The 24598-nt window shown below is 39.8% G+C and overlaps 1 protein-coding gene across 5 annotated transcripts in view; it reads left to right on the top strand.

The window, feature by feature from the left end:
• The window catches only part of LOC6581042 (7SK snRNA methylphosphate capping enzyme bin3), a 47641-nt gene that overhangs the window by 20964 nt on the left and 2079 nt on the right, over positions 1 to 24598 (top strand). For 3 of the 5 annotated variants that reach the window (XM_044011275.1, XM_044011277.1, XM_044011276.1), the window contains exons 2-7: positions 5530 to 5577; positions 18707 to 19161; positions 19419 to 20440; positions 20709 to 22242; positions 23146 to 23338; positions 23396 to 24543. In XM_044011275.1, coding sequence (XP_043867210.1) covers positions 19563 to 20440; positions 20709 to 22242; positions 23146 to 23338; positions 23396 to 24543 — 3753 coding nt within the window. In that variant the 5' untranslated portion in view covers positions 5530 to 5577; positions 18707 to 19161; positions 19419 to 19562. Of the gene's footprint in view, positions 1 to 5529; positions 5578 to 18706; positions 19162 to 19324; positions 20441 to 20708; positions 22243 to 23145; positions 23339 to 23395; positions 24544 to 24598 lie in introns of those variants that run through there. The other 2 variants (XM_032730321.2, XM_032730322.2) reach the window with 2 other exon arrangements.

Here is a 24598-nt window from a genome sequence, read left to right as displayed (position 1 = left end):
CTAAGTTGATACAGGCGACATTTGCAACTAGACTGGGACTAGTTCACAGCTCAATGGAAACCTTGTTTAGTAGATGCTTTTATTACACAATCCCTCAAGATGTGATCAGAGTGCGCAAGTTAAACGAATAGAGCTGGGTCATGCTTTATCCACTAGATGGCTACGAATCTGCTTTATTAGCAGCCGTAGAATACGGCTCACACTCGAAAGACAATAAATTCTGGACATAAATATGAACAGCAACTAGTTAACAGGTAGTAAGGAAGTGGGCTACTCCCTGTACTGGTTAGGGTGGTACAACACAATAAAGAAAGCGTACGTAAAACCAAATGGCGTATCATTAATGTGGCTTTGCCTCCGGAGTCCGGACCCAAGAACTTGACTCTCACACGCACAACAACCACACACAGAGCTCATATCTAGAGTTTTATAGGTATATGTACATATGTTATCTCAGGTATAGTACAATGCGTGCGTTTAATATACCGTTAGTTTAATGAACATAATTAATAGTTAATACAGCCGTCCAAATCAAGTAGCAGTTGACTGAATTCTTTGTCGTAATAAACTAGCAACCGACTCAACCATGACACGGACGAAAAACAGCTCGTATATCTTTGGCGGACTCTCGTTATTCCTCCTTTGAGGGGTGGGCGAGGCTGGTATGTCGAGCACAAGTGTCACATTTCTTCAATTACTTGATAAAGTTGACCAATTTGACTTTTGTTTCTTTTATAATAAAACATATTGTGCGGGATTCTTTCACTGTCAAGACTATCTTGATATATAAATCAGAAATTAAAGAACTGAAGTCTTGGTTATATTATTGTATAAATTTTTGTGATTTCCTATTAAAAATGGGAAAACCAGCATAATGGCTTTGTTAAAATGTATGTAACAGGCAGAAGGACAACTTGATTGGAGTTAGCCCTGCCTGTCTGCCCACATGTATGAACGTGTTGATCTTAAACCCTATCAAAGCTAGAGACTTGATTTTGTAGGTCCCTATATAGCAGTAATAAATTTTGCCTTTAGATCAATAAGTATTTTATACCGTTTAAATATTCGTAATATTTTCTTCTTCTTATTTTTTTTATTTTTTGTTAAATATTACTGTTTTCATTTTTTGCATTAAGAAACACACAAATGCGTATATGTAAAAACTCTGATTGTTGGGGGCTCCGCTCCGATTTTCTAGTCGTGCATCCGGACTAGAGTCTTCTTAATTTTAAATCATTTTTCTTTCAAAGAAAAGTTTATCCATTACATAAATTTATTATATGTATGTATATATGTATATATATATAATTAGCTAAATATATGCAATATGCAAGATAGCTTACAGTATTCAGACTATGAAATGTTTGTCTGGCAATTATTTCTCATTCCCTTTCGAGCCAAAACCGCTACATGCTGCGGTTATTGCAATTATTTTAAAATTTCGCTCACATTTACGTTTACGTTTGCTTTTCCATATTTATTATAACGCAGATTTGTCGTTATGCTAATTAAAGTTAGCCAACATCAAGTGCAAAATACGTTTAGAATAAGTGTGTGAAAATGTGTGTAACAAGCAGAATGAGACGTGACAGACCCCATAAAGTGTATATATTCTTGATGAGGGTCCGTCTGACCACCTGAACGTAAACCACAAAATCTAAGGACTTGAAATTTTACATATAAACTCTTGTATACCATAGTCAGAGTTTTTCATTAATCGATAATCGTAATCGATAATTCTATATTGGAGCTAGAGACAAAATATTGTATGTTAGTTATATTTGGATGTTTCTTAAATTAATAAAAAATTTGTATAATGTATTTGTATATATTTATAGCATATTTAAAAATGCATTTACTGATGTATATACGTATATATAAAAGAACATATCTTGAAGGATTCGAGCGTTTGATGCCAAATTTCAACTGAAATTCCCATGGTGTGCAAGTCAAATTGAAAAGTTGCAGCTCGTTTCACATACACAATTGCCAATCATTCAGCGTATAACGAAATGAAAGCAGAGCCAGCGTGGAGGAATATATTCTGTATTTCCCGTATTCACAGAATCGAATACGCAAAATTTCATTTCCGTTTTTCCCGGCACATCCACATGCAACTGAAAACTTGTGCAAACGGTTGCAAAATGCACGTCACGCCAATGAGAGGGACGGCCACAATATAGATGGATAGAGAAGAGAGCTTCCCCTCTCCAGCTAATCAACACATCTTCTTTTGGGTTGCATTTAAGAGCCACTTAGTCGCAACTGAATTCCCATTTCCAGTCACTTCCAGTCGCCCATCTGATGAGCTGCCGTGCAGTGGTTTGCCCCACTTGATATGAAGGTCAATAGAAAATGGCATCGCTGCTTAATGTAATGCACATTGGCATTATCCCCTGTCCTTATCCCACTCTTCTATCCCTCTCTACTACACTACAGCAAACCTCTTCTACTCAGCAAATCAGCGCTTTTCCGAAATTTTCCGTACACTAGAAAAAAACAGTTAAATGCTTTTCGCGATTTGTGAAACTTTTTCGCACTTGTTTTGCTGTACAGAAAAACGCCAACAAAGTCATCATTGGAAAACTTTTCAACAATGACGGCGGTGTGAATGGTCTCATTTTAGACTAAACAATAAAACGAATCAAATATAAAACTAAACCAGTTCAATTACAGTTTGGAGACTGTAATTTGATAGATGATTTTTGATAAAGCTTAGAGTTGATAACACTAAATCGGAAATATTTATTTATAAACACACTATAATAGCCAAGGCTATTATACCTCGCTTGCCCACTTTCAATGGGTTCAGAGTATATTATAACCCATATCACTCGTGGTTCAAGGGAACATCCAGCGGGGACACCTCGAATAGAGCTCAATTTTATATCTTAGCAGCATCAAATCAATCTTCAATTCTATGTGTGTGAAATATGATGTGTTCGAATATCAGAGTGTATTATCCTCTGATCAGTTGTTCTGTGTCTGTGTGTAATATGGTTGCCATAGTTAGTTAAGCCCATCGATAATATGATGAGCTTGAAGAAAGACCCAATCGCACACACTATGTACATATGCATATAAAATTGATATATATGTATATAGTATATACGTTAGTTTCCAAATATTTCCCCAGTTGTTGACGCAGCTTTGTTTGTCGAAGCAAGTTCTAACATTTGATATCCTTGACTGGGCTTTGGCTTTGAGCTTTGCTTCTAAATTGTATCCTTGTGCCGTTAATTAAAATGCACACACATACATATGTATATTAAATATACATATATACAACTCTCCCATTCTCTCTCTCTCTCTTTCTCTCTCTCTCTCTTTCTCTCTCTCTCTCTCTCTCTCTCTCTCTCTCTCTCTCTCTCTCTCTTTCTCTCTCTCTCTCTCTCTCTCTCTCTCTCTCTCTCTCTCTCTCTCTCTCTCTTTCTCTCTCTCTCTCTTTCTCTCTCTCTCTCTCTCTCTTTATCGGCTAGAGTTTGGACTGGCATTAAGGAGATCCCATAGCAGTTTGCGTTTTATCTATGAAAAGTCTGGCGCGGTGCCTGGTTTGTGTTTATGTGCTTATATGCACACAAACCACACGTATACGCACAGGTGTACATACACACATACACAGACATGCATACATAAAAATCACTTTGGTCGCATTAACTTGACAATCACCTTAACGCAGTGCAACAGGCAAAACTTGTTTGAGTTTGTATAAATATGCAAATATATGTATACACGCATACGTGTGTGTGTGTTTGATGTCTACTAATCCACTTGCTTAAATTTTAATCAGCTCTGTAATTAGTAAGTTAGTCGAAGCTGCTGCTTCTTCCTCTAATGTCTACATCTGTGTAAAACATTTTGACATTTACCTATGCATCTTGCTCTGCTCTCATTGCAATTGCTTTTGAAGTAATTTGTATTCATTTTACAACAGGGGACAGATAAGAGTGAACTAGTTCCAGAAACTGGACTGCTAGAAGCTACCCTGTGTTACTAAGTGATATGGACACAGCATTTTCACAAATGCTATTTAATAATATAATATATATTTATTTTACACTTTTCGTATGAATCAACGTATTATATTTATATATGCAAAATATAATGTTTACAAAAACATTTAATTATTGAAAAATTGATATTTGCTGCTCTTAGAATAACAGTTCCCAACTAAATTTGATGTCGAATTTTACAGCTTATTATTTTATATATTATAATTATGACTAACTTGCACAGTAATGAAAATAATGAGATTTTATTTTACGTTCGCATAAACATCCAAGTATGTGCAAAATGTCATAATTTAATATAACATAAATGCGACCGGTTAAACAAATCAATAATTTAAAGGTTGTGTTATTTTGAATGGCATTAAGTTATTTAGTACACAATATTTGAATACAATTTGTGCCCCTGCAGAGAACGTATCAAATTGCAAAATGGTAATCAAAATAATAAACGAAGCCAACAAATTGATGCCCAAAAGGAATAAAAAGCAATCAATGAAAAATGCAGAGCAGATGAGGCTCCAAAGATTGGCATAAATAAAAACAAAAACAATCCTGATAAACACAAAATCTAATGATCAATAAACAAAATTCAGCTGGCTGTTTGTGTGGGGGAGGGGGGTGATTAGTGGTGATGTTGATCACTTTTCGAGTTGTTTTTCTGCTTTTATAAGAATATGAGATGCACTTTAAAAATACATTGAATACATTTTCGTTATACAGTCGACTCTTGTTATTTCAAACCTGCGTTATTTCGAACCTCTCATTAATTCAAAGTTATCACTCAGTAATTCGAACTAAAAATCATTGCTAAGACGCGGTAATTCGTACTCATGTGGTTAAACACTCGACAATTCGAAATAATTAAAGAGTCCCTTGAATTTCGAAATAACGAGAGTCGACTGTATTTGTTGTTCTTGTTGTAAGGTATAACCCTAACCCATAGACTTTATTATTAAATACACGCGGTGTGAACTTAATTTAATTGACAGCTAAGTAGCTTAGCGTCTGGGGTCACAGAAGTCAGCGGGAGACACCGGGAGAGATTTAATTAGTCACAGAATCGTTTTCATGATTTGTTAGAAGCCACTTCCAGCTTGAGATATTGCATTTCATAGAGTATCTTGCTTCTAAAGGTTATTAAGGTTTAGCTATAATGTAATATAGTAAACATAAAACAAATTCAGGTAGAGTCAATGAACGTGTAATACTCGGTTACTCTCAAAAATTGTTGGAACTAGATAATATTTTCCACGGCTCTCTTTTCATTTAGAATATTTTGGGCTGAGCTGCACAATTATGGAAGCTGTATTGGGGTATTGAGGGTGAAGAGTATGTGCACTTATAAGTATGCACATATATATATAAGCTTTAGTATTTTCCAATTTGCAGACGGACATAAATAAATAATCCTTTTCATTTAAGCAGAATTCAATAACAGCCTAATATATTTGGCATATGAAATACATTTTTAATTTAATTGTCCTTCTCTAATATAAATATTTTCTTTTTATCTTTTCAGTGATAACTATCGAGAGTGTCTACCGCATTTGCTAAGCATTTGTTTGAGGTTAGTAATTGAAATCAAATAAATTCTATAAAATTATTTAAGCAGAGATAATTAAAATTGTGAGCCTGCAGAGAATTGTTTGTTGAATTGTTTGTTTAGTCAGGCAGTAGAAATGGGCTTACCAGCAACAATATTTCATAATTTGCAATATATTTATTCAATTTGATTTTTCGCCTGAACCATCCCACACCCTCTGTCCATGCTGCTGCCTCGCCCATTGGTCCATCGGTCTATTTGTTGCTTAAATAACAAGAACAGAATCAAAAGCAACAACAACAACATCAGCAGCAACAGCAATAGCATAAGCAGTAGTGATTGCTGTTGTTGTTGTTATTGACACAATTGGTCATCAATTTATTATGCCAACGGCTTTTCAGTTATTTCTGTATTTATACTCATTCACGAATGTGGAATGAGTATATTGGTTTCTGCAATGCCCATCTTTCTACGTGTATGATGATAGAGACTCTCACTCCATCGCTTCCATATGCATATATTCCCCTAATAGGGCATAATCAGTACGAAAATATTGAAGATATTTATTATTCTATATTTCACCTTTGGTCAGTAAATTTCTTAAGCGTCGTCATTCACCGTCGAATTCGAATTGCATTTTAGATCTATATCTAGCTATATGTCAGCTAATCATGTATAGGAGAGTAATCCCATTTTGCAACAGAATCAAAAATTCGTTCACTCTTTTTCATTTGCTTAGTGAAATTGTTTTCATTGTTCGGATACTTTTACGCGAATAGTTGTAATACATTGCCTAGGTAGAGAAAAAATAAAAATAAAATAAAATAAACGTTTTCAACACATAATCTAAATATTTCGTTTCTCTCTCTCTCTCTTTCTTTTTCACTTGCTCATTCTCTTTCTCTTTCTCTCTTTCTGCGTTATCGCTTAGTTGCATTTCATTTCATTTCATTTGTGTGTTGGTTTGGAATTTGGCGCACAGTAAAATATTTCATTATCAGCTCTTCACTGTGCTCAGAATTCGGACCGCAAATTTATAGGAAAACATGTACGACATGACCTCTCAACCGAAAGCCATTAGAAACACTCACGTATCCTTTTCAAATACAGACGCACACGCACACACATACTTACACAGGGCATAGCGGACACTCACGCACACCTGTGCCAGGCCCAGAAATGTGGGCTGTGGGCTGTGAGCTGTTGGTTGTGTACGAAAAGCAATTTTCCAATTTTCCTGAGCGCACAACATAACGCAAGCATATCAGTTGATTCTCTTCTTCGTATTTCTGTCTCGCTCATTCGGTGTGCATGTGTGTGTGTGTGTGGGGGATATTTTTTTGCGCTACTTATTCTTCCAGCTATTTGGCTTCTGACAATGGCTCGACTTTATAAGCACCTTAGAAATCAGTTGGGTAGAAGCGAAACAAGTAAACAAGTTGATAAGCTGTTGCCTAGACGACTACCAGATGCTCTATGATAAGGTCAATGCTGTAAGATAAATTATGTAAACGAAAAACTTTGTAATTTTAATAATTTCCAATAGTTATTTAAATTATGCGAATTGAGGTAGACTAGTTAAGACTCGAGATATATGTAATTAGTTATAGATATAATGTTGATAATGATAACTTAATAATGCTAGCAGCGCACGTAGTCAACTGCATAGCTTTTTTAACATATCGCCATATTTCCGGGAAAGTATCGTTAGAAAACGTCTGTCTCACATACTGCAAAAAATAACAGCTGAATTCAGTCTATTTATGAGTTATCGATTTTAAGAGATAAACTGGCGTTTCTATGCTGATCTATGTCAGTTGTTGCCTGCATTATCTAACCATTAACCATGCTCCTTCCATATAGGGTATTCAAAATTTACATGCTGTTTGTCGCATTTTCATTTTCAATTCGACCTTCAACGCCAAGCCAAGCTGGTTTCTCTTTTATTTTTGTTTTTCCTCTTCGTTTTCCTGTGACACATCTACTTATGGCGAAAACCCTGTCAAATAAACGAGCGAAAACAAATGAGATTTCCAATTGCTGTTATGCCAAGAAGTGGCTTTTCGCAAAATATTCTTGACTTGTAACCCAAGTCAAATGCCTCAATAATATATTTATGAATTATGCATAAGGCAATCTACATCTGCTGCGAGTAGACTAGATGTGTTTACTACGCTTTGAGATAGATTCAATTGATATATCGTGCATTACCCAGAATTGAAAGCTCAAAAATTTGATAATGACTTAGAAATCATCGTCTTACGACTCATCCATCTTAGCTTAAAGCTTTTAAGACTTCGATACATGCAATTAGAACTCAAATTTAATTTAGCTAAAAGTTATTGTCCTCATCAAAATTTGAAGTGAACCATTACGAAATGGCAAAGCGGTGCCCACAGCTGAAAACAATATTTACGGACAGTCATCTTGAAATGTGGAGCTGTAGAAGAGATAGCCATAGTAACTCCATCACATAAATTAATGCCCCCAAACTGCAAGCGGGCAATTTTACAATTGCAAAGCGCAAATAGACGCAGCACTCGACAATCAAAGTGGTTTTTCCGCTTTGTACTCGTAGACAAATGGATCGGGTAGGCAAGAAGGGGGACATATGTATATACATATACATACATACATACATATATATAGGAGTATTGCCGCCAAACTGTTGTAAAAACAAAAACAAAAAGTGGAAGAAGAGCAATGAGAGAAAAACTTGACTAGTCGTCGTCGTCGTCGTCGTCGTCATCCTCAATGCCTGCGTTTTCATGCTGTTATAGAAAGCCGAAAGTCCGTGGCATGTTTTGCCGTTGTTGGCATTAAAAGTTGAAGCAACAAGAACAACAGCAACAACAATAACAACAACAATTGCAACACGAACAGCAACAACTAGCCAGAAAAGAAACCATTTGGAAAATATAATCAAATTTCTGCCTCTCACTCACTCAGAAGTACTTCAGCAGTGGCTTGGGCTTCTGGCTTCTGGCATCGGGCTTCATGTAAATTATTACATATTCCATGCATATTTATAACGTTAACTTTGTTTTTTTTTTACTGTGGGCTTTCGCTACCCTGTAAATGAGTCAACAATAGTAGTTGAGATAGTAATAAGATGTTCAACGAAAATGAGTATATAAAAAGTTTTTCAAACTAACTTTATAGATCCTCTATTTTCAACAGTTAATTGGGGACTAGCTTAGAGCCAACTTTATATCTTGATAATAATATATTTTGATCTGATCGGATTCTGATCGATATTTAGGGACTTCAATCCGTTCATTCTAGCCTTATTTCTAGCTTCATCTCGATTAAAAGAAATATTAAATATTAGTTTTATTTGAATTCATATACATATACATATGTGTAACAGATATTGAGCGACAGTCAAGTGCTTGAAAGCTTGAAAGCTCTAAAGAAATATTAATAGAGGAATTTGTATATATATGTGTAGTTCAGGAAAAACAAAGTTTTCACTATAATATTAGAGACTAGTTGACTCTAGTCATGAAACGGAATGAATTAAAAAAGATATATAAATATCTAGTTTAGCGTAGCATGTCCAGCCTTATATACGTTAACATGGCAAGTGCATTCGCTATTGCGCTAACTGATTTTTACACTTATTTTCGAAAGGGAAGAGCATATTGGTTTGCTGCAATGTCCTCCAATGTGCAATGAGCAGATGCAGGGCAGATGCATGAACTATCCATTGAAGAGCTCCAATATGGATAATTAATTGATTGCAGGCTCCAGCTTGGCTTCCTTAACCCACAACTTGCAACTGTTTGTAGACCGTGAATGAGTGTTATACAGTCGGTAGCGACCCACTGCAACAATTTCTTGTTTGGTTTATTTATTTTCTTCTGCTCCACATTGGAATATCAGAAGGGCAATGGGGCAAGGGAACTAAACTCAAATGGCATTGAAAACTTTTGACTGGCCCTGTGTGTTGGCTGTCATTTGATGTAAACAAGCGATGACGTTGGAGCCAAGGCTCTAAAGCGAATTAAGGTTGCGTTTTACCTGCGCCTCGAACTTATTGCAATTAATTAACAAGCATTAACGAAACTTTGCGCACAGGTCAAACACGAAAAGGTCGCTGTTTGTCCGTCTAAATGCTTTCGAATTCGTTTCTGCTTATTATTCATTTAAAATATTTAATGCTCTCTCTCGCTCTCTCTGCTTCTATGTATAATTTGTGCTCAAGGATAACGCAGGACCCTCCGGTATGCCCAGAGTTAGAAACTTCGAATCCCGTTATACAATACGCAGGCAATTAAATTACACAAAGCTTTTCGGGCACGAAAAGGTCTCAAGTATGAAAAAATAAAAATGGCAGCTACTGAAAATTTACAGTTGAAGGCATTTTAGGGTTGCCCCACGCACACTGCTGTAAGAATATTTGATATATATATGTATGTATGAATGTGTATGTATATATAAATGTGTGTGTGTGTGTGGATTACAGTGTTGATGCGCTTTGTGGCAACTGTGTGCGGACGCATGTAGCATGAATGATATACGGCCCGTGCTTGAGACTTGTGAAAGCTTTTTCAATTGAGATGCTAACTGGTTTGAACAAACGAGTTTCTTTGTCTCTTTTTCGCTATACTTATCATTATTAATAGATGTGCTTTGTAGATGAGACATGAACTGAGGTGACACACATGATATTATGACAATCACTGTAAAGCAAGCCCCTCTGTCCCCCCTTCAAGTTCTCAACTGTTGAAACTGTCATGCGAAAATTTTAAGCAGCATTTCTATGTGACATATTTAGGAATTTGGCACCAAGTACAAGGATGGGAATAAAAAACCAAAACAAAAGTGGGTAGAGAGAGAGGGAAACTGGCAAAGAGAGTGAGATGGACCCAGAAATAAAATTGAAAACAACTGGCGAAGGAAAAGTCTATATAAGAAATGTTAGAGTGGTAGAGAGAGAAATTGGAAGGGAAGAGAGAGAATCAGTCGAAAAGCGAGAAAGATTGAGAAGAGAAAACTGAGAGAGATATTTGTTTGTCGCATTGTGCAACCAAGCACTGTGCTATATTTTCGTTTTAAACTGTTCTCAATTTATTTAATATTGTTCTCAAAAGTATTTGCTTGCTTATGCAGGCTTAATTTCCGCTTTGATAAGGCGCTATGTCAGCTTATGGCTGTGTCAGGTAAGGAGCGACCAGATATAACTGATTTTGTGGATAATTTAAATTGTTCGTCATAGCAGTGTTTTTACTGTAATTTCTCTTTCTTTTTATACCCTGAACCCATTGAAAATGGGAAATCAGGGTATAATGGTTTTGTGAAAAGTATGTAACAGGCAGAAGGAATCATCGCAGACCCCATAAAGTATATATATTCTTGATCAGGACGACGAGCTGAGTCGATATAGCCCTGTCCGTCTGTCCGTCCGTCCGTCCGTCCGTATGAGCAAAAGGATCTCAGAAGATATAAGAGCTAGAGAGCTGAAATTTGGCATGCATACTCGTGTATACCATAGGCAGTACGAGTTTGCTTTATTTTTTCGATAACTCATCCGATAACTTTTTTATCGAGAATAATCGAAAAATCGACATTGCTTTTTCAGCTTATTTTGAACACTTTTAGGCCCGGAGACTTCAAATTTGCGTTGTATATAAAGTTAATGGATACAAAGATTTTGTAATTTACAGATTTTGGATACCACGGCCCCTTCGCCCCCAATTTGTAAAAAGCGCATTTCAAGTACTAGAGACTTGTGCTTTGGAATGTACACACATTTTAGCCATATGATTACGCTCTAAAAGTTTCATTAGGATCGTATGTCTACAAAAGAAATTATTCAACAAATAAATTCTCATAATATTGCCCGCACTACAGTGCAGCCCAAGCGCAGCCGCTGCTAGCTGCGCAGTTTGCAGAGCGCGTGCTTATACGTGCATGTGTATGTATGTGTGCATAAAAGAAGTCCAGAATGATTAGAATATCAGTTTGGAGGGTTCAGGGTATCTCCTAGTCGAGCAGTCTCGACTGGAGTCTTCTTACTTGTTTGTATTTTTTTTTTACTAATGATGCAAATTATTATCTCTCTTTGGCCCTTTCTCTTTGTTTTCGCTTGACCATCTTCATAATTTCCTGGTGCTGCTCATTTTCATTAATTTGTCAACGTAATTTTATTTCTGCAACGACCCACCCTGGACACCGAACGCCCATCGGGAAAGCCCGAAACCCCGTCCCGACAGTTCGTCCGCCCCCGCTCCCGAGCCTGTGCATACATAAATCATCTGCGTCCAGTGAAGCGTCTATAATCATTCACTGTGCCGTGCAAAATTATGCAGCAGGAGGCGACAGCAACAGCTGCCCCACCGTCTCGATTGCGCTGCCTTTCCCTCAGCTGCTTCTTCTTCTCCTGTTTCCTCATGTTTATGACTAGCTCTTTACCTGAGTCTGAGTTTCTTTCGACTCATTGCATTTTATTTTGTTTGATTGCTGTGAGTAGCGAGCGGCGAGTTCCGCAATGCCTTTGTTTGATTTTACATAATTGATTAACGACCGGTGCCTGCCTGCACTGTTGTTTCATTTCAGTAATAGATGGCGCCAATACACCCTATTAAATTGTGCACATAGGGTGTACATATACTTAATTTGGCAGAGTAAACTATTTTTGCTCTCCGTCAAATTGAATTTCTAGCACTTTTGTCGTATACCTTGGTATACGGGTACACTATACCCTATAGTAAATATAAACAATAGCAATATATTAGACTTGGCATAATGTTACTGTTTGTAATACCCTGTATTCATTGTAAGCTGTGTTTACTATTTATGATAATTGATATTACTATTTATAATAACTGTTGTATTTATATATATATGAAAAAAAGAAATTCTGAAAAGAGAAATATATATCATCATAAGTTCTCTAGCGGCAGGGTATCCCCCAGCCGAGCACTTTCTAATCACTTTGCCTCATTCCAATTGTCTGTTGCCCTGCTCTGGGATTGAACTTTGAAAGCATTTGTAGAATTTACGGCGACTGCAACTGCATCTGACAAAGACTGTAATTTTCTCGAACTGAGAAAATTGAGAAAACTCTGGTGGAAAGTAAAGCCAGCTAGCAAGGGAAGCTTAGGTGACGGTACGAGGGGCACAAGAGGGGTTCTAGTATAGATAGCAGTGGGACGATGGCAACAAACTTTTCGCTGAACTTAACCGAACAACTGACAAAAACTGACAAAGTGCAGTCGGCGGATAGTTGTTTTTTCTTTTTCTGTAGTTTTCCATTTTCATTTTCTTTTTCGCCATGTAAAAGTTGTCCTCGTATTTCACAATTTTCCTTTTGTGTGATATGTTGGCTCGTAATTTAATTTCGCTTCCGCCTCTGGGTAAATGTGTGTGATTTAAATTTACTATAAAATTGTGTTTCGAAAGGCAGTGTAAATAGTACGTACACTGACTGATGGCAGCAACTGTATATTTGCATATTGACAGGATATTTGCAATACCCTTTGTTATTTGCTATCCATTGCTATCCATCCATCCTTTGGATGCCTCTGGTACAGGATATGCTGGATTGCCTAGAGGGATCTTGGGGCTGGTTTGGGGGCACTGTGCTACACTTATGGCTTGCTAATGTACCTGCCACATGAGCGGAGCACTGGGCGGATGACGACAACGCCGATGATGATGACCTGGTCGTCGCACCTATGGTGCGAGGGTGTGGAGTGCCAGATAAGAGACAGTTGGTGTTGGCGTTTTGACAGTTCGAATGGCATCAGCGCACCGAGCGATGGGTGGATGAAGCTGAGAGGACGCAAGAGGGTGAAGAACACATCTTAAATGGTTAACTGCAAAATTGAAAACGTAAGCCGTATTTGAAGAGACACTATGACAATATGTGAGCATATTGAAGATTCTTTAGTAAACTGAATAGACAAAGTAGTTCACAATTTTATAAAACTAGATATGCCACTATTAGTAAATCATAAATTAAACTAATCTATACAATTACAATTGTGGAAGAAACTATCTAAAAAGTATAAAGTATTATATGGAATATAACAAATCAAATAAGATATAAGGTATGAGATGAGATATGTTCACCAAAAATGGAATAGGAAGCTATAGCTCTGCTGAAAAATACGTTTTGAAGTAGAGAAAAATATTGATATATGATATATAAAAGGAAGTTATTATTTTAAAAATATCATATCTTTATATAAATCGGAAAAGATACGCTGCGTAAATATCTCGTGGGAGTCTCTAAACGTTTTTCACATGTGCTCAAGGGGCTGGCATTCCATTTTACACGGGTTATTGTGTTTATAAACGGTGCTGTAATCGCGATATGTATACTATATATATTCGTATGCTCATTCATATTTCAAAAGTATGTTAAATGAGCCACAGATGTGGGCACCCTCTAGCGACAGGCTGAAGTAGCTCTGCTCATTGTCCTGGTGTGCGCGTTGTCATCATCTCGGGCGAGTCCCATAAGGCCCAGGCATTAAATAACACACGGCTCACACCACCCACACCCACATCCGCAGAACCACATTCCCACTCCCAGTCCCACTTCCACTCTCGTATTCCCTACTTTGCTCTCTAGTGTTCTCCATCGTTCGTTAGGTGTTAAGCTGTGCTTAATGATGACGCACATTACATATGCAATGCGAGAAGTTGCTTTGCCAGGACATTCCCTCTCCCCCGTGTCCAAGAACTTTAGCCAGGTGTGTGCGTGTGTGTGTATGAGTCTCTGGTAAACAAACAAATGTGTCGCTATTTGTTTATCTGCGGCATATTTCCCGCCACTGTTGCTATCTCTATCCAACTGCCACGTGCTGCCTTTTTATATAGCATTAAATATATTGCAGTCCCAAAGGACTCAATTTCACATTTCAAGCACCTGCGCCATGCATATATGTTACATGCATACATAATAATACCCCATAAACCTCATATATCGTAGGGTATGACTTGGATATGCATCAATATAAATCACCAATTATTATATGGTATAAAATAATTATTTATAATTGTAAATTCGATTTGTATAGTGTATATCCGAGCCTGTTAATTTGCTCAATTTACTGATTTAATTTAGCCTAGATGTAGAATATTTTAAGAACATTTTTATATGTTAACATTAGCTTACAAATTAATAAATCTTCATTTGCTTATTAATACTGTATGTAATCGCTCAAACCATATAATTGTTAACAGATGTTAACGTAACATAATCAGCTTAACAGCTGTACTAATATTTACATATAGATATTCACAGAATTATCTTTACATAAAGTGTGTAATGTAACAGTCATTTAACAGTATTGCAACAGAAGCTTACTTGAGGCTCCTAGGCTAAGCAGTTTCACCAATCATTTATTGGCCTTTACAGTGCAATAAGTAACTCTGGATTTATTTAGATCTTGACAGATTCACATCAAAGATATTGAATAGAGAATACAGAGTAGCTTAAGGTGCATTCGCTTGGACAAATAATTGTAATTTGAAATTACGAGAGCGCAGCACAAGCCACAAACCGCAGCCCCATCTTCATCATCATCAACATCATCATCATCATCTGGGAGTTTTGAGCAGTGCTTAGCGAACTTGCCACTTGTGGCAGCAGCTGGAAGTGAAGGCAGTGCCAGGTCCTGCGACAAATGAACTAATTTGATTTACATGCAAATTACATTTGGGCCAACTAAAAAACAACTTTCACTGCTTGCACAGGACGAACAGAAGGATGAAGTGGGGCGCCGTCATTAAAAATGTTTACAAAATTAACAAAATTGACAATATCCGTTGGCCACTCAGACCGAACAAAAAATGTATGAAAAGAAAGTTTGCTGAAAACCTAGAACGGAAACCGCGTAGACGCACGCACTCGTTCCTTTCTTTTCGCTCTGCTTTTTTACATTCTCTCTCAGTCTTACTCTCTCTCCCTCTCTCTTTGTCTCTAGCTAAATAATTGTTGTTTTTTTGTGTCCCATATTTGTCTGGTTTGTTTAGAGGGAAGTTGATGCCCACGGCAACCTCTTGGCACGACAACGTAACGTGCCGCATATTTAAATTTTAATTAAAATTTAGCTTGTGTGGCACGCGTCGCTCGTCCTGCCAACTTCCTGCAGCCATCTCTCTCTCTTAGTCTCCTCTCGCTCCCTCTGCCTTTCTCTCTTCTCAATTACGCGCGCGCGCCTCGAAATATGCAAATAAAAAATTTCTTTTGTTTTTTGCGGGCAGAAAATCTAGGTCTGATTTTTTAAGAGCTTTTCATAGAGCTTTAGACAACAGGCTACGAGAGGGCAGTGGAGAAACGAGGCAGGGGTGACAAAGTAGCCAAGAGCAAGTAGCTTTCGTTGGGTTTATTATATTGAGGTTAAAAGCTTTAAACGCGCTTAACTGTATTTATATTAATCCTTCATGCGGCTGGGCTTGATTCTTACTTGGGCGTTCCAGAGACGTCTGAACCCCATGAAATTTGGAAATCAGCATCTAGTTGAAATGTTATAAAATATATATATTCTAGACCAGGACGACGGGTTGACTCAATTGAGCCGATTTTAGTCTATCTGAGCGTAATCAGATTGTAATAGCAGGCATCAGGGTATCGTCTAGTCGGTCACTCCCTACTGGAGCAGTTTTATTGTTTTTTTTTTTATGCTCCATGTAGACAACCCCCATGTTATCTTTAAATGTTTTATTACGCCTCTCGTATGGTCATTTTATTTGCAAATTAAGCAAATATTTTGCTACTTCAATCCAATTATATGCCCAAGTCGTTCCGAGCTGTTTGACCCACATGGAAAAGTGCAAATCAAATAGGTCCTCTCCCCGGTCAGTTTACTTGGTAAACAACTATTCCTGGTAACTTGTATTTATGCAATAATAATAAATAGCTATTCCCCTATGTTTGCTTAATTTTGTTTGTGAACAAAGTTAAATTATTTTCTCTTGCCTGGTCATTGGAAGACTTCAATTTTTTTTAAACTTTACGAAATATATAAGTTAAGACTTTCGACAATCTAGGGAGGCTGGAGAGTCCAGTCAGACATTCAAGGGGAGAACCTAACCAGTTGAACAGATTTAGTTCAGTTTATATTCGGACTAGAGAGAGAGATTTTAGACCTATTGTTCCAAATTATATAAAATATATAATTTCATTGAACACAAAGTTGTTATATATTCACAAGAACCCAACACAGCGTCCCCAATCACTAGTACTCTAGTGTGGGAGCGCTTAACTTATATATATATTAAATTCATATATATTAAATTCATATTAATCGCAACGCATTTTCATTTTGAAGTAACATGAAATTCAGCGGTTTTTACTTATATTGACCTAGATTAAAAAGTCAAATCTATTCTAGACTGTATGCAATCTATGCATAATGCAGTTAATTTTAGTTTGCCCTAAATGTCCCCCATGTTCACTTAACTTGAACAGAAATAAGCCTATTTGAAGTTGTGGAATAAGCCAAGTGCTGTTCAGCTTGCAACATATGTAGATTATAATCACATTTCAGCTCTCGTTATGTATTTTGAGATGCTGCTCAAGCATTTGCTTTGTCGAAATTCTTCACAACTTTTCTTATAGAATGCATAAAATGATTGTTAGATTTCCTTGGTGGCTTTCAGCCAGCCAGCCATTGAGCTCAATGCCAGCCGGATTGAGATACTTGAAGTTGCGCTCGCTCTAAATAGACTGAAGATACACATAGGTTTGCGTAGCTATCCATATGACTGTGTGTTGTATGTGGTACGTATGTCCCGCGCACTTTTCACTATTCAAAAAGGTATTCATTCGACACTTTGTAGAAAATCGGTTTCTATTCTCTCTCTCTCTCCCCCCTCCTTTCCTCCCTGTCACTATTTGAGCTACGCTCTTCCTTTTTAGCATTTGTGTGCGAAAATCTGTTTTCGACTGTTTGGAATTTGCAGTTAGGTTTTTCGTGGCTTTTTTAGTGAGTGGAGTGAGGATGTGGACGTTGCTGTGGATGCTTTGGTCTTGGAATTGTTGGCTGCGCCTCTCCGCTCGGTTGCCTCCGCTTGCGCTTCAGCTTTTGCTTGGTTGCAATCCACAAAACCGCCACGAATGGATAGGTAAAAGAGTGCTTCCAGCCACCGAACCACCCAGCCAGCCACAATTTGCCGTGTAAATATTAATGCACTCACTAGTGATGGGCGCGTGAGTTTCATTTGGGCTTGTGATAAATCTAAGAATTTAATAAACAAGAGAAAGGAGAAAGAGAGCAAAATTGTTGTACAAATTTATGAGACAATTGCTAGCAAGATAACGAAATAAAATATGTTTATCGATATGTAGATAGATTTATGTATATATAACAAAGTATAGTCAAACTTGTATTAGAAAAATTTGGAATCAGACTCAAGAGAACATATAAATAAATTTGTTAGATATAGTAGCTGTAAATGGCAGAGAAGACAGTAAGATTACCAAATCGATAATGATATACATATCGATATATTGCATATAAAGGAACAGATACTCAAACTTGCTATAGAAAATTTGGAATGATAGCTCCAAGAGAACATTAATAACTTTCGTAAAAATAGTATATGTATGTATATGTATATGACAGAGAAAACAGTATCGATATATCGATAATAAAGACCGGAAAACTGCGAGGATACGGCAGCCATCTCTAGCAGAGTGAACCACTTTGCTCAACTCAGGCGTTTGGGTGCCAACAGTGGTTTGAGTTTAGTTTTGGGTTGATATCTGTGGTAGCTGAACATGGGGGGTTGGGCATAGGGATGGGGATGGATTCTGAGTGCAGAGAAATGTCTGCGCTCAATTTTTCAAAACTCGTTTGTGTCGTTGCTCCGCTGGCTCGCTGGCTCAACGTTGGTGGCTGACTATGCAAATAATGAACGCAAAATATTGCTGAAGTGTGTCTGAGGCGAAAAGCAGCAGCAGCAGCACAGAAAGGGGAAGGGCGGGGTGCTACAAACAGGGTCGAGACATAGAGCTGGGGTAAATTTGCTTTAGGACTTTGCACTTTTCCATCAAGTTTTCGGTTTATGTCTTTTTGTGTGTATGAATTTTTTTTTTTTGAGAGATTTGCTCTCAAATTACTATCGCTAATTAAATGTTCAATTAATTTTAACCCATTTTCATTTAATTTTTCTTTTTGTTCTTTTCTTGCAGCTCAATATACAAGAGGAAGCGGAAGTGTAAACGTGCAACGGAAGCAAAAAGTTTTCAACAGGAACTGAAAAATACAAATATAGAACACAGTTCACAGTTCACAGCTAAAAAAGGGTGTTAAGAGCAAAAAAAATAAAAAATAAAAATAAAATAAATAAAATATAAAGAAAAAAAAAACAAGATTAAATTAAAACTTTTACAGAGGAAAAAAGGCGAATGCAGTAAAATGTTAAAATACGCATTTTCCGCCGTGTTTAAGGATGTCCGTATTAATGCCGGACGCTGTGCTATCATCTCAGACCCCGGAAAGGTTGCGGGCTGAGCAGCAAAAAGTGGGATTCTTAAAGAAAAAAGAAAAACAAACATGTGAAGAAGAATTTGTTGAAAACTCAAGTGAAAAAAACCTTAAATATATATATATATATATATATTGCGACAAACAATATCCCAATGCAGTGAGTTTTTTAAACACAAAATAAAAAGCCTAAATAATAAAAAATACATATAAAATTGAAGAAAAAGTAAAAATTATAAAATAGTTATTTTATTTTCATTCTTACAATAAACCAATTAATTGAAATGTAAGCAGCATGAATTAAAATAATGTTAAGTTGAAAAATCTAAATCTATATATTAATTCATGCTCTTTGCGTTAAATAATATTTGGAAAAAGAACAAATTACTAAATCCCATGTCTTTCGCCGGACAACAGATGGCGCCACAGTGAACAACTCATATCAATAGCTAAAATGATGCAGAGTATTTTTACTTAAAAAGAGTGTACAAAATAAAACAATTAGAAATACGAAATATCCCAAGTACTAAAAAGTATTTTCGGAGTATAGTGAGAAAAGTAATGGATAAGCCAAGCAGCGTCAGTCCCAGTGAGTGTCGCGTTACCAGATCGAGCATGACGCCCACGTTGCGGCTGCAGCAAAGCCCCAGGCGTCAGCAGCAGCAGCAACAGCAACAACAGCAACAACAGCAACAACAGCAACAACAGCAACAACAGCAACAGTCAACAGATGAACAAACGGAAATCAAAGTCAAGTCACCGAAGCAGCAGTTAATGCCGACGTTAACATCAACGTCAGCGTCAACATCAACGTCTACGCCGACGGCGACGCACCATCAGTTTCGAGCGCCAGCACAACAACAACAATCCACCAAGCACAAAAGCAGCAGCAGCAGCAGCGGCGGCGGTAGTAAGGCCTGGAGCAAACGCCAGCATAAGACTAGCGGTAAATACAATGCCAGCGCCTGCGTCGGCGCCAGCGCTCAGCAGCAGCATCAGCACCATCACCATCCTTATGCCGCCCATCACTCGGCGAACGGGAGCGGCGTCGCTGCCCAGGCAGCTGTCGGCGCCGGCGCCGGCTCGCTGCCAGCATCGGGCGCTGCAGCTACTGCGGCCGCTGTTGCCGCCCACAAGGCCGATCTGGAGAATATACAGAATATCAAAAATCAAATAGCTGGCAGCCACGCCCATAGCGGCGTCCATCAATCCGGCGCACATCACAGCGTAGCGGCTGGCTCCGCCGGCGTTGGCAGCGCTGCCAGCAGCGCCGCTCACCACCATCATCACAACCATAATACGCGGCTGGCGCAGACTGCGGCAGCGATTGTAGGCAACGGCCTGCCCATGGCACCGATGGACGCCAAGCTGGGCGGGCACGGTCACGGTCACGGGCTGAAGGGTCAGCAGCAGCAGTACAAAAAGATGCTGCCACACAGGTAAGATACCGTAATATATTCAACGTTTAACTAATGCTGGCTAGCCCACATACGTTGCGCTGTTACGTAACATAATGCAATCAGTTATGTTACGTTAATCGACTTAATTGTAGTACAATGAGAAGCAAACAAATGTATAACGTAACGGAACGGAATATAATAGAACGTAATGTGACGACAAGTAATGAGCTTTTAAGAGCTTTGATATGCAAGCAAAATATCTAAAATATATTTATATATGTCTTTCTCTCTCTCTCCCATTTAACAGAGGTCATCATCATCACGTGTTGTGCTCCGGCAACAATGCGAATCACACTTGCTGCCTGGTAACGGGCTGCAATGGCAGCGTCGGCAGCGCAGCCGGCAAGGACACGCAAAGCAACAAGGACACCAGCTCGCTGAGCGGCAACAGCAGCATCAACTCGGGCAGCGCTGCAGCAGCGAATGCCGTGCACTACTGCTGCGGCCGTTCGAAGTTCTTTCTGTCCGAGAAGCGTTTGCGCAAGGAGGTGATTGTGCCGCCCACAAAGTTTCTGCTGGGTGGCAACATTTCGGATCCGTTGAACTTGAATTCGCTGCAGCACGAGAACACGTCGAATGCGTCGTCTAGCAACAATACGCCGGCGACGACGCCGCGTCAGTCGCCGATAACGACGCCGCCGAAGGTGGAGGTGATTATACCACCGAATATACACGATCCGTTGCATCTGCTAGATCCAGTTGATTCGATGGAATACGAGAAGCAGCTGACGTCACCGATGAAGCGGGGCGGCATGCTGACTCGTGGTAGCCACTTGAAGCTGCAGCAGCAGCAGCAGCCGCATCACCGGCAGCACAGGCAGCGCAAGAATCGAAAGCGTCGGCGTTACGATTCCAACAACACGTCGTATGCCGGCGATGACGTCGCAGTCATCGTAGCCGATGGCGTCGCTGAGGCGGCGACGCTTTCGATTTCACTGGAAGATGTGCCAGCAAAGGCGACAAAAACAGCATCAGCAGCAGAAGCAGCAGCGACAGAGACACCCGACGCAACCGTCAATGTCACAGCAACATCAACCCCAACAATATTAACAGCAGCAACAATTGCTGCCGTAACTGAAGCAGCAGTAATAGCGACGACGGCTGCGACGTCACCAGTGGCTGCGCTGAGCGCCACAACTCTGCTGAGCGAGGCTGCAGCGTCGGCGTCGGTTGAAACGTCGGAATTGGCACCACAGCAGGCGCATGTGCGCTCTCGCTCTCCGCAGGCAGCGGCCACAGCCATGGAGGAAACGGCAACGCCAGCTCTGGCAGCCGGAGCACAAACGCTCTCGCCACAGGAACAAATGGAATGCAACCTTATGCGGCCGGCACCAGCGTTAACGTCATCTCCTCTGCAACAAGCTCTGCCTCAGCAACAACTGCAACTTCAACTGCAACTGCAACAGCAGCTGCAACTACAACTGCAACAGCAACATGTGGCCGCGGTAGCCGAGCTGCCCAGCAGCGACGACGGCAACACGCGCACAGCAGATGGAGGCGGCAGCAACATTAGCATAAGCAGCATAAAAAGCGGCTCAGATGATCTGGAGCTTAGCGCAGCAGCAACAGACGCTGCGACGTCGGCAGCGGCGCTCGCAGTAGCTTCCACGCTGGCCGATCGACGTGCGCTGGCTAGTCGAGACTTACGCTTGGATTTGGACAGCGCATGTTACGGTGTTGGCGGCACAGGGCTGAGCTTTGCCGCAGGCAGCGCTGCCGGCTTTGGCAGCGGGAGCAGGAAACGAAAAATCAGCGAGAGCAACAATTCGCAAAAGAGCAAGGTGGGTACGAAATGGAATTGAAATGGATGGGAATGGGAATGGGAATGAGAACTGTTTAAGAGTGTGAGTATGGCTGTTATGTGTGTGTGAGTAAATGTGAGTGTGCTTAAACTTGGGCTTTAACTGTTGTTGTTGTTGTGGAAGCAAGTCAATCGCTTGCTTTGTTTTGATTGCTTTTGGCTGTTATACCCTGAGCCACATGAAAATGTGAAATCAGGGTATAAGAGTTTTGTGAAAATGTATGTAACAATCAGTAAATGTGTGGATGTATATATATGTATGTAGTATGATCTGTCCGTCCGCACGAATGTAAAGCAAAGAATTAATTATTACTTGATAACTCATCCCATTTCGCTAAATATAAAAATCGATAGCAAGTTGGCTTTTTTTAAGCATAGCTTGAATACCGTAAACGATAATTCAATCAATTTTATATTGCAGTCTATTTCAAATACTTAAGCTTCATTTTTGACGTTATTTCTATTAAGAAATTGGTTTCAAAACAAAAGTCATCTCAAGAAAAATGTATTTACATATGCATAAAATAAGCTTAGAATAATTGGCAAATATATACTTTCATAGACCTCAGGGTATCGCCTAGTCGAGTTCTGCCAATTAGGGCGCGCATGTTTATTTGTCAGTTTTGTTGTTTTCGTTTGGCTGCTTGTTCAAGCGTTGCTTAGATTGAGGTTAAGGGGTCAGGGGCGACATAGAAAGAGTTTTGTTTCGGTTCTGTTTTCTGAGGGTTGCAAAAAGCGATTAAAAATTTACCCAAGCTATTTTTCAGTTGTTCACTTTTGATATAAATTAGTGGTAATAGAAATAGAATACAAACTAAGACAAATACGAGCAACTTTAAAAGATATATATTTTCCTATACTAATTAAAATATTTTTTGCATAGAAATTCCATCGACACGATGGCCTGGATAAAATTGTGAGTCCTGTGGTGCCACAGCCGGGCGCGTGGAAGCGGCCGCCACGTCTCCTGCAGCCAAGTGGGGCACGCAAGCCGAACACGCGGCGCTCGACATCCTTTAGCGAAACGGAGCAGCTGAGTCCCGTGGAGGAGCTGTCCCACAAGCCGCTCGTCGAGGGTAAACGCAACAAGTAACCAATTGGTGACACACACTACAATCCTCCATTTCTTTCAGTTGTGGACATACCACGCGACGATACGCCCGATCTGTCGGAGCATGGTCTGGGCAGTCCCTTGAGCACCATTTCCGCAGCCACATCACACACGGCCGGGGAGCCGGACACGCCCTCGGCGGATGATGCAACGGCCTCGTCTACAGCAGTAGCCGCAACAGCGGGGACGACGGCGGCAAATGAAGGTCAGCCCGTTGTTGGCCTGATGCTGGAGCCTGCTTTGATCCCGCCACTGCATGCGGCGACGCCCAAGTTCCGGGCGGATGGACTCAAATATCGCTATGGCAACTTCGATCGCTATGTGGACTTTCGACACCTCAACGAGTTCCGGGACGTGCGACTGCAGGTCTTCGAGCAGCATGTGGAACTGTTCCAGAACAAGGACATTCTCGACATTGGCTGCAATGTGGGCCACATGACCATCACAGTGGCTCGACACCTGGCGCCCAAGAGCATTTTGGGCATCGATATCGATCGCAAACTGATTGCCCGAGCGCGACGGAACTTATCGATATTTGTGCGCATACCCGAGGAGGATCGACTGGTGCCAGAGACTAAGCAGTTGCAGTCGCAGTCAAAGCCCGATAAGGCGGAGCCAGGGGATGGGCATAAAAAGACGCGACGTGGCAAGAAGCGCCGCAAGGCGCAACAGCACCTGAAACAACTGCAACTGCAGCAGCAGCTGGCCCTGCAACACCTGCAACAATTTCATCACCACCACCACCATCATCATCACCATCATCACAGTCACGATCATCATCATTTGGAGCAGCAACAGAAACTGGATGCATTGCTGGTCAAGCCACACGAATTCTTTCCCATTTCCTTCCCCCTAACATACGGTGGCATGCCCCACTTGCCGCCCACGGGAAAATCGCCCCTCAACTTCAATTGCAAAAACCAATTTCCGCAAAATGTTTTCTTTCGCCAAACGAACTATGTCCTGAAGGACGAGTCCCTCATGTCGAATGACACTCAGCAATACGATCTCATATTGTGTCTATCGGTCACCAAGTGGATACATCTGAACTTTGGGGACGCGGGCCTCAAACTGGCCTTCAAGCGTATCTTCAATCAACTGCGGCCCGGCGGCAAGCTCATCCTCGAGGCGCAAAACTGGGCCAGCTATAAAAAGAAGAAGAACCTAACGGTATGGCTCCAACTATATACTATACTGAATTGCCAATAACGTCAAATTTAAACTT

This window comes from Drosophila mojavensis, unplaced genomic scaffold (genome assembly GCF_018153725.1).
Source record: "Drosophila mojavensis isolate 15081-1352.22 unplaced genomic scaffold, ASM1815372v1 contig_81, whole genome shotgun sequence".
NCBI classification, from domain to species: domain Eukaryota; kingdom Metazoa; phylum Arthropoda; class Insecta; order Diptera; family Drosophilidae; genus Drosophila; species Drosophila mojavensis.
The sequence above is the reverse complement of the archived record's forward strand: the minus strand, read 5'-3'. Positions and strand labels throughout refer to the sequence as shown.